At 38.0% G+C, this 10,964-nt stretch overlaps 1 protein-coding gene and 1 long non-coding RNA gene across 7 annotated transcripts; one reads left to right on the forward strand and one right to left on the reverse strand.

The window, feature by feature from the left end:
• Positions 1 to 1,916: 1,916 nt before the first annotated feature.
• On the reverse strand, positions 1,917 to 6,241 carry LOC149053822 (uncharacterized). The gene is made up of 5 exons (XM_089196196.1): positions 5,847 to 6,241; positions 4,136 to 4,858; positions 3,547 to 3,816; positions 2,710 to 2,937; positions 1,917 to 2,254 (listed from the first exon to the last, which is right to left on the reverse strand). The coding sequence occupies exons 1-5, from the start codon at positions 6,124 to 6,126 to the stop codon at positions 1,917 to 1,919; spliced, it is 1,839 nt and encodes a 612-aa protein (XP_089052322.1). The 5' UTR covers positions 6,127 to 6,241.
• Positions 6,242 to 6,410: 169 nt separating this feature from the next.
• Positions 6,411 to 10,179, forward strand: LOC149053823 (uncharacterized). 6 transcript variants are annotated; one of them, XR_016183609.1, is made up of 6 exons: positions 6,411 to 6,966; positions 7,064 to 7,215; positions 7,528 to 7,636; positions 7,787 to 7,854; positions 8,022 to 8,063; positions 8,340 to 10,179. It is a non-coding gene; the product is annotated as an uncharacterized LOC149053823 (long non-coding RNA). The 6 variants fall into 6 exon arrangements; XR_016183615.1 differs by having other exon boundaries at positions 6,825 to 6,966; positions 7,528 to 7,708; XR_016183598.1 differs by having other exon boundaries at positions 7,528 to 7,854.
• The last annotated feature ends 785 nt before the right edge of the window (positions 10,180 to 10,964 follow it).

Below are 10,964 nucleotides of genomic sequence, written 5' to 3' on the forward strand. Positions count from 1 at the left end.
GGCAGCAAAGCAAATATAGCGTTACCTTATACAGCAAAACAGATATATCCATGGAGGAACAAAACTATGATAAAGGCAGGTAAATGAGTCATTCTTCCACTCTATGTTTCACAGAATGGCTTTGGCCGGAAGATCAGGTATTTTTTATCAGTCTAGATTTGCCCCAGCTCGCGCAGAAATATCAGGTTTACCAAAGGAGTACAGGAAGAAGGGTAGAATAGGAAAAAAAGGATCAGTGTATTTCACCGAAAAGAGCTTTTCAATGGATATACTTAGCAACATGATATTTTGGAGGGGTACAGCTGCAAACCTGTTACTGGCGAAATAAAAAGCCAAATCCCTTTGTCATCTATCGAGTCAAACAACCTACTCTCCAATTCCCGGAGAAAAGGGAATAAATGGATGTTTAATAACCTATAAAAAATTATCACTATTTCAAACAGAACTTTTCATTTGAGTACATTGCAACTTGTCCGACGAAATTATCTTGCTAAAAGAACAGCCCAATTTTTTTTATGTTTCATTGTTAAAGAAGTCTGTTGATGTGGTGGAGTATTACAATTATTTGATTTAAATATCCAGATCTTTCTTAATGACTGATATGTGATAGTGCTGAGTGTGTATCTTTGACGGAGGAAACCTTTGAACAATATGTATTAAGTCCCGAAATCTTAGCCGCGTCGGGAAATCTTTAGATTTCGTAGCTTCGTGTATGAATCTTCACAATACAAATTGAAGCAAATCAAATGATTGTCAAATTTTCCTTTATTCCTCCCCCCATGCATGTCCGATACACACCAATGGATTCCGATGGAAACTTGGTTTTCCGATGGAATAGGCAAAATTCTATTCGTGACACCTTCCCACGGAAGTAAGATAAAGTCACGACGAGAAAGAGTACCGGAAGTCAGATAAATATTGGGGAGAGCAGAAATGTTGTCCTATGGACTCAATCGATATCCATTCGTCGGATGGAATCCAATGGGGTCCATCCATGTCCATCGGAATAACTAGAAGTGTAGTGGTAAACCTAAACTCAGACAACGAACTGACATTTTGCCCATTGCTCATGCTTTCTCTCTCCCCTACGGAGCTCGGAAAAATACTACTCAACTCGCAAATATTATCGTGCGAGAAAAATTCAATTGACATTAAATGTCCTTTTCGAGCTATTTTATAGTACCTTTAATAACAAAGCTCACACAAACCTGGCCCTTTTTTACTTGTGGATATGAGGATCTCAGGAGATTCGATATGCAAATTTCGTGGCGTTGGCACGGTCAAAGGAAGGCTGGGAAGAGCACTCATCTTATTTTTGTACCCTCACCTATGACTAAAAATGCTAATATCCGTATACATAATTGAACAGTTTAGTGCTGTTACCTAACTTGATCTGTTCAAGCTTTATCTTTGTGGCTATGAGCCACAGGCAACCCTGTCTCGATTTTCAGCAAATAGGAATTCGTTTGCCTCAAGTAGTTTCATAAAACACTTCAACTTCATCAGGTCGAAATACGTTGCATATATCTTCTTAAAGATGGCAGACCTATTGTTATATAAAGCGTATCAATTTAGAGGTAATGGTTTGAGTCTGTATCTTGGAATCTCAGAATAATTGACAGTTCAGTACAATCACTGCATATTCTTATAATATTCTGCACAGTTTATGCACGAGTTCACCATAGCGTCACTTTCATCAGTTTGCGCATTCTCTCCAACGACTAAAAATGATGATAACTGTTTACATAATTGGACAGTGCAGCGCTACTACCTCAACTGATCTGTTCAGACTATATCTTATAATTAGTTTGTAGCCTTAACTCACAGGCAACCCAGACAGAAACGTCTGTCTCGATTGCTAGTAAATAGGCCTAAAGGGAAGTTTTGAAAATCATCGTTACTTCAGTTCGTTTACTTCAAGTACTTTCATAAAACACTTCAACTTCATCGGGTTTAAAATTGCTACTTCCTGCCAAGAATGATCGGGCGAAGGAGCTGAAATAACCGTGGCCAGATGGTGGACTGAAGGTGTATCCAAGGTTTGTGTAGGAATTTGTGTTGGAAGAGGCGTGGTTCTTAATGCTAATATCGTGTCCTCCACCAAATGTGGGTCCATACCTTGAACAACTGTATATAGAATAGCGAATAGAACTATGCTTTCCTGTTTGAGGCAGTTTCACTGGTTCCCAGCCTGGCTTGTTAACCAATGAGAAAAGAAAAGCCTTTGAACTGTACAGGTTTCCACAATTGGAAACTAATAAGCAAAATGGAAAAAAAGTCACAAACTATTTCAGTAAACTGAGATGAAGGTGAATATTTGTAACACTTGGCCAGAGGAACATTTAAAACAGTCGAGGAATTGCGCTTACCAGTTAATAACAACAATAAAACGAAAAGCTATTGAATAAATTTTCCACCTCCTTTTGACTTCGACCTTTCTCTATGGTAGAAGAAGTTAATGCGCAAATACAGCTTTTCCTAATCGAGCATGATCTTTTGTCAAATTTTAATTTCAATCAGATAATCAGAAAACAGAAACTTTATGCCAGAATTTATTTTCAGGTTCAAGTTATTTTAGAGGAGAGACTTTATGTCGCTTACATGAGTTCTGGAAAATAAGTAACCACATGTAGTTTCAAATGATAGCAAGAGGAGGTATGTTTCAATGAACTGAAAAAATAAAGTGAAAGCATTCAATGATTTACTTACCCCATGATGTGCTGGTGTATCCGCCAAAGATGTATTTTCCCACACGAATAATGGTCACTGTGGGACCTTTGTTGTCACACTTTGAGTGGAAGGTAGTACTGGCCCAACCATCCACTGATGCTAACCAGCAGCGCTTCCAAGACTGGCTCTGCACAACAGGGTTTAACCAAATTCTCAAAGTGCGCAGGTAATGAACATTATATGTCAGTATTTCTGATCGCTCCAAACCTAAAAAAGAAAGATATTAAAGCCTGTTTTAATTGTTCAATTAAAAAGGGATCAATTTCGGTTTTGATGCCGGAACACAATTTAATACCAAATGAGAGTGAATTAGCACAAATAGCAGCAAATGTTTTCCAATTTTTTTTACTGTATTAATTTATTTATTAGCGATAGTTGGACTTGTTGGCCCATTTCAGCCTTAAGCTTGTTAAATGGGGCTGGTATAAATAATAACCAGGCCAGAGCACAACACTGGGAGACATGTTCGCTACTCTTTGCGAGAAGTGCGTAGGTTCATTAACGTCCCCTGCTAACCAGTACAGAGGGAAGTAGGAGTTTATCATCTTTATCCGAGAGGAATAAAATGTTTAACCACTTGCAGATGTCATGGTAGCGGTATTCTCCTCAGTTATTTTAAGACCCTGAGTGTGGAACCCTCGATCTTCCGCACGGCAGTCCGGCGCTCTACACCATGAGCTAACCACGGACGGTTTTGGGATATTTTTTAAATGCTGGATCCATTCAAAAACCATATTGTGCCATTAAGACAAGTGATACTTTCTTCCACTTACATATTTTTAAAGCTCTGCAGCAAAAGTAACTAATAAATAATACCTCTAAATTTTTCTGCAATCACCAAGGTTGTTGTCTCTACCAATCCGAAGGTGTTTTTAGCCCGGCAAATGAAATATACGTTTTCTTTACCCATTTTTATTAGAAGACATCCATCTTTCTGAAAAACAGGAAATGAGTCAGAAGACTTTTGGCCCTGGTACCACTCAACGTTTGGACGAGGAGAGCCTGAGGCTTCGCAGCACAGGGTTACATTTGTTCCTGGAAATCCACTGACAAATGTAGGGGGCCTGTTGGTAAATTTAGGTGGTTCTGAGGAAAGAAAAAAAATCAGTGTAACAGTCATAAAACAAACGTGATGAAGATTTTAAAAGTCTGAGCTAAAGATGGCGAGACAAAGCTTATCATAATCATTTCTCTTTGACAAACAGCTTTAACGTAATCAAGGCGCGCCAGAATCATTCAGGTTATATTTTCATGGTATTAGAAAAGTCTTGATCAATAGACCTGAATAACCATCATGATTCGATTAGGGGCATTATCTGATTCTGGAAACAAACGACACTGATCTTCTAACATTTCGAACAACTAAAAGCAAAGCTGAAAGTCGCTCAAAAGTAAAAGACCTTACCTTTTATGTGCAATCTGCTTATTATTCGGAACATCCCCAAACCAGTGTGAGCTGTACACATGTACGACCCAGCATGTGACCTTTGCACGCTGCTTATTCGAAGCGCACCATCTTCAACAGTAGCATTAGATAGAGTACCTCCAAGTTTACGCCACGTTATTTTGGACGAAAGATGGCCTTGAACCCAACAGTAAAATATCCCAGGCTCGCCCACAAAGACTTCCTGAGATACTGGATACGCACTGATCTTCAGTGGAACAACACATTCTCCCTTTGGTCCCTGAATACCAACCAATCCTCTGCTGCCTTTGCTTCCTTTTAAGCCAATAGATCCTTGTTGTCCTTGACGACCCTTTGTTCCAGTCTCTCCTCTGATCCCGGGTGCTCCAATTGACCCTTTGTCGCCCTTGTCGCCTTTTACTCCCTGAGGTCCCACAGGTCCTCTTTTACCACTCATGCCTGGAGCCCCGATTGGACCTGGAGGGCCTCTTGAGCCGGTTTTCCCTGTAGCTCCTTTTTCTCCTTTGTACCCTGGATACCCGTGAGCACCTGGAGGACCTGGAGGTCCTGTCTGACAAATCTTGTTGTTGCAGGATTTATTGAACTTGTTGTTTATTTCCTGGCGGACTTGCTGCAGAGTTATTGTTCCTGCAGCAACATTTCTTCTCCCTCTTTGATGATCACGAACAGCAGATGACACACTTCCAACTTTGCTTTCAGAACCTGTAGAAGTTCCGATAACAAATGTTTCTTATGGGATTAATGAAATAATGCATTTGAAAGTGCGAAAGAATAATCTTAATTGATGTAGTCGTTTATCAATCGATGTTTTCGGTGAAGAGAAAGAAAAGAGAAAATAAAAACAAAAGAGAAATACAAAAATGTTAAAACATTCATATGCTCTCAAAATGGGCGCAAAAAAGAATAACCCAACATTAAATCAAGTCAGAGTTAAAGAACCAAAAAAAAATTCATAAAAGAAACCTTGGAAGTCTATACATTTTTTTGGAAAATAGCCCGAGGGCTGTCTGAAGTTGTGTTTAGTCTTGAGACTTTTCAGCTGCGAGATTTCAAGTAAGCTCATTGAGCATCGTGCTCAGAGTTCTGTTCGTAAGATATAATTAACAATTCTACTGTCTTGAAAATTTCGGTGCTAAAAATTAGCGGTGATCAAACACATTAGTGTAAGATAATTAGAATGCATGCTGCTGTGTTTCAAGAAGTCAAAACAGTGGGAGTCATAACTTCGATGTGGTTCAACATGTTACCTGATCAAATTTGCATTCTTCAGTGACCTGACGCACGAATGCATGTCACCCTACGTTACCGTAATGTGAAAGCAGATGTTTTCGATAACCATACAGTTTCTTGAGTAAAGAGAAACAATAGCAAAAACTTGTTGATTACCTTAAGCGTGTTCTTTCGCATAAAGCTTGTGAAAAAAGAAAATAATTCAGATTTTAAGCGTCAGTTGAGTTTGACCTTTTCCAAAAATACCCTTGGCAGAAGGATAACATACAAATAAAATGCAACCGAACGGATAGATTTTCGCTCTGCCTTATTTCACAATCAACGGCAGTAGAATTAGAGCGAGTATTCTGTTTACAGAATTGAGAGGCAAACGAACGATAAATCATTTTGTGCTGTGATGCAGTTTAATGTTGGTTATTAAAAGCTAACAGATCTGATGTACGTGTAACTAATGACTCACCTAAGATAACATCAGGCCTTTCCTTTCTCCTTGTTGTGGATGCAGTTTCATAAATTTGTAACCTCTTCTTCACTGTCCTCTCTATGTTAGTTTTCAGGTCATCGTCAATCCGCTGAATTCGGTTTTCAAGCCTTATTTCCAGCGCTTTCGAATTGTTGTACACAAACTCGATCCTCATAAACAACAATGTTACAAGAGTCAAAGAAGTCACTGAAATTGCCAAGGGAATTCTACTGATCTTTTCAGTAGATTTCGTGCGGACGTTTCTCTTTGAATCCATTTCTGTATTGGCGATCTTTAAAACAGCCGAGGAAGAATATAGTCCGTTGGCGGGGACTGATGTAGCTCAAAAACGCAAGTGAAGATGAAACTACCCTCTCAGCGCTGAGCTGTTTAAGTGTACTCCCTATAGCTTAAAATATCACTTACACAGTTGTCAGACAATACAGATTAAATTTCTTAAGAAGAGGTCTTTGACCGAATGTTCTCTTTAGTGCAGGGGTGAGTATGAAATAGAAGTGAAAGGAAAATGAATAATCAGATGGAGGAAGAAAAACGTCTGCATACTCATTGACACACTGTAAAATGAAAAGAGCCAAATTGACCCCAAAAGCCAAATTGGCCCCAATTTCTCGAGGGCCAGTTTGGCCCATCAAGGTTCGTTTTGGACTATTTGAGCCAAAACGGGCGTGACAAGTACCATTTCGACCCCTCCAAAATCTGAATTGGCCCCTATGAATTCTACTTTGGAACTTTTTCTCAATTTGGCCCTTCCAAGAGCCAAGTAGGATTGACCAATTTGGCCCCAACGAGGTGCAATTTTTGAAAAAAAAAGAAAATATGAAAATAATTTTCGTTTTTCGACCATATTTCGTTCCCTATACTATTCCTTATAAAGTGTTCAAATTTTCAACGGTTCCTCTCGTAACTGAACACCGAGTCACGCAACGAATTAATCGTTGGCTTTTTCTCGAGACGTGAGCGTGAGCTGGCTGTAATGGCATTAGTCGAACCTAGACCACGTGCGTCGGAAACAATAATGAATTATAGCAGCGAATTCGTCACTGAAGAAGCTGTTTCTTGGCTACAGTCGCATGGAATGAGACTTAAGAAAGGAAAGGTAGGCAAAAGAAATTTCTTAACAACGTATTTTACTGCAACTCTACATTCACAAACTTGACCGCTCCATTGATCTTTGTTCGTATCTTATCTTGCAGAAAAAGACGGTTGCGGTGGCCAAGATCTCCTTGCCATCGCCCAAGATGCAGACGTACCAAGGCACTACATCCCTATTATAAAAGAGCGTCTAAAGCTCAAGAAATTGATTGCAATGAACGCTGAACCTAGAGATGACACGAGTTCTTCGTCGGTACGATAATTAATTTTCCCACCAGAGAATTTGACGCATGAATGGTTCGCCTCTTCTCCCGAGTCTTGTTCAGTCTCAGCGGTTTCGCAACTAAAGTCACGTGATCAAATTTTGGCGCCGAGAGATAGAGACGGTTACAGTTCGAATACTGCATTTGCACAAGATGGATTTAACTTATTTCAAGATTCTCTGATTTTAGGATCTCTCACTCTGAATTCTTAATCTTTTTCTTGAAAAGATGAACTGATATTTTTATGTCTATGTCTTTGTTTGCATCCACTTAAGCTGATTTTTTGGCTGTCACTCTTTCAGCGTGCAGAATCAAGTCCTTCGAGTAAGACGGTTCAAACGTCGATTGATGATTCAGAAAACATCAGCGATTATGAAAATTTAGAGGTGACATTGGCACCGAAAGAAATGGGTAAATCAATATTATAAATCGCTCAAGGATCTCTGTTTTATGGACGAGGCGACAGAACTGAGCACTGTCTAAGTAAGTTCTTGTATATTAAACTTAGCAGGATGGTGAAGAGTACATTATCGACTACTTTCTTTCGATTATATCCTAAAGGAAAACACACAAGGTGCCAGTTGGTCAGTTAAAGATGACAAATCTCGGGGATTGCACCTACAAAAATGGCGAGATTTGCTTTATTTTTATTGAAATATATTAGATATGTATTTACTTGTACCATACATAAAACAAAGTAAACCCAATTTTTAAATCTGGTAAATTAAAAAATTAGTGAATTGATAGGATGTTATCAGACAGTTTAATTTTTCTGAAAACAAATATTTACCTACAGGTTCCTCCTGAATGGCTTTCGAAATTCCAACTACCATCGAGGGTAAGAAACTTTTCTTTGTTTTGTTTTTTAAGTCTACAAGCAATCCTTATTTATTCATGAATACTGAACTAAAACTGAAGTGCATAGATGTATGATTTCTTTTCTTGATAAGTACATATACAGTTTGGTGAAAATACATCATTGATGATCACCATTATTGTGTTTTTACTTCTTATGCACAGTTTGCTTACAAATATTTTGCAACTTTGTAGTTGCAAAAATTTACTGTTCTCCGACAACAAATTAATTTGCTCATTTGTTTGTTTTTTTGTACAGTTCTCTGCCTCAGTAGAGTTGGATACCCAGAAGGGATATCTCATCAGCAGTACTCTGAGCAACAGTGGATTGCAAAAAAAAATTATTGCAGAGTATCCTTGTATGGTTAGCAGGATACTAGACTAAGTTGACTTGGAAACTGAATGGATTGGTATGGTCTAAAAATCTATTGCTTCACCTCTTCTGCTTGCAGTGAAGAGAGACAATTTTGTGGTGCTGAATCTCTTGCCTTAAAATAAAAAGTTGCAAAATAATCACTCTCACCTTTTAAGTTCATGACCTTTGTTCTTGTGTGTTTGTCATCACATGCATTTAATGAAGTTGTGACCATTTTGGAGGTACAAGTCCAAAAAACTGCTACTTTGGTACTAAAATGAACAGCTAAAATTTCTGAGCCCATTTGCCAATGAAGTCCAGATACAAAGGTTCAAGTACTTTGGGGTTGTATTAATTTTGCCTTTTTGTTTAGTGTTTTTGATTTTGCAATTTTTTAAAATATTCCTGTTGTCAAACCATTAGATAAATATTGGACATAGAATAGCTGATTTTTTTCAGATATTTTGGGAGTCATACATTAGTTTTTCAAGTCTTGAATGGGAGACAAATTACACACATTGAGCTAAACTTCCACTTCCATTTCTGGTGTTTTAGCTTATAGTTTTAGAAAAACAATATGTATATATAAATATATGTAAATGTGGGGGTAGAGTCTACCTTGGCATAAAGTGCTCAATGCTGTGGTAGTAGAGCTAAGTATACATAAGTTAAAGAATTAAAGAGGACACATCAATTCTCTGTGACTCAAAATTTCGCACCTAACGCTTGTCAGACAGAACTTTTCTGTCTGGCAAGCACTTAGGCACAAAACTCAGTCACAGAGAATTGATGCATCCTCTTTAATTCTTTAACTTAAGTGTGTATATATATATATATATTCTTTTTTTCTGGCTACAGGCACTTTTTGCACTTTGGCTTGATTTTAATGTGGTTGTAAAACTTGTTTTTATTGCATAGAGTAGCTGATGTTGATTCAGCAATCAGAGATTATGTCCAGCACAAATTTTAATTGTTGGAGATCTTCAGTACATCAATCACCTGAATATAGTAACAGAGGGAAGTGTAATTTGTCACTTCTCATAAGAAAAGATTCTTGATGCTCTCATTGGGTTACTTGGCTTATTTATATTTTCTTACAATCGGTCAAAGGCAATTTTGACTTTTTTTAGAGCAAGCATTGCTTGAAATTGGGCACAGGCAGACTCTTGTCACTGTTTCCTCTATTTTCAATGACTTGGCAAATGCCTGTGGTAGTACTTGCTGATAGTTTATATTTTGATAATATCTAGAGTAGTAATATGAGTGCATGTATTCTCACATCCACTGGAAGAATACTCTTTGCTGCTCTAAGGCTCTTTGTTTTTCATATGCACAAATCAAACAAGGTCTATATTCTTGTGCAGGAACTGGACCATTTGTTGCCTCTGTCTTATTTTGATAATTTTCTGTACTTTAAATCAGTCTTAATTATAAGCTGCTTTACATTACCACATTTGCTAAGTCATTGAAAAGGGAAGCTTTACTCACAAGTGTCTCTTGGGTGTAATTTCTTGCAATGCTTGCACTGTTAAGAAGTATACTGATTTAGGGAAGAGATCTATTTTAGAAAATGGTTGAATTAATGTTAAATATGTATGTATGTTATATTCTTTCACATGATGTTTCAAAGTTTGTCTGTTTTATACCACAATTAAGATTCTTAATAACTGTAAAATCAGGTAGCATAAAAGGTTTTTACAGAAACAATATCTAGAAGCTAATAAATGAGTGTTTGAAAGATAAAGTATGTGGTGTATTTTCATTATTTGAATGTAAGGGGGAAAATCAGCATGGAGAGGAAAGAGCCCTCTACTTCTGAAGTGGCCCACAATGGAGCTGAATTGGCTCTTTTTAAAGGGGCCATTTGTGAGAGGGCTGAAATTTCGGGGGCTGTTTTGGCCCCTATAAATTTCAAAGTGGCCCCTGTATTTTTCAAATTCACCCTTCACATGGTCCAATTTGGCCCCTACAACGGGGTCAATTCAGCCCCAAAATTGGTGCCAAAAACAGCCCCATTTCAATGGGGCTGAATTGACCCTAAGCAAGTGCCAAACTGGACTCACTCGTTTTGGCCCCATTTCTGGGGCCAAATCAGCTCTTTTAATTTTACAGTGCAATACTCCCATCGTAGACGTCAGCTTATTAAATTTCGCTGAGACAGATTACCTCTTCAGGCTAGGCTGATTTATTATTAAAGCTGCGTAATTAGAGTCAAATGAGGCTGAGAGCTCAACACTTGTATTGGAATGAATATAATATCTTCGACAAAATGTTTTGGGGATGACCGTAAGCCTGAAACTTTCCTCTGAAGTTTTTCGCACGTTGTCTTTGTTCCGGAGAATAACGATGCACGAAGTTCAAAAAAGGAATTGCAAATGAAGGCTGATTTGAAAATATTAACTAAACCATCAAATTTGACTCAATTTTTTAGAAATCACCTTACAGACTACTCTACACGAAGCACTATCGCAAATGTTCTTTGAATGTTTTTTAAACATATTTTGATATTTCTGGTGGGCAGCACGGGGA

The sequence above is a fragment of the Pocillopora damicornis genome, chromosome 1, assembly GCF_964200805.1.
Source record: "Pocillopora damicornis chromosome 1, jaPocDami1.2, whole genome shotgun sequence".
NCBI lineage: Eukaryota > Metazoa > Cnidaria > Anthozoa > Scleractinia > Pocilloporidae > Pocillopora > Pocillopora damicornis.

Bases quoted from the DNA above. Each gene is read 5' to 3' on its own strand.
- LOC149053822 (XM_089196196.1), bottom strand. From the start codon at position 6,126: ATGGATTCAAAGAGAAACGTCCGCACGAAATCTACTGAAAAGATCAGT. The intron at 4,859-5,846 runs GTGAGTCATTAG...GAACTTCTACAG, and splicing joins AAGGCCTGATGTTATCTTAG to GTTCTGAAAGCAAAGTTGGA. The intron at 2,255-2,709 runs GTAAGTAAATCA...TTTGCTTATTAG, and splicing joins ATACACCAGCACATCATGGG to TTTCCAATTGTGGAAACCTG.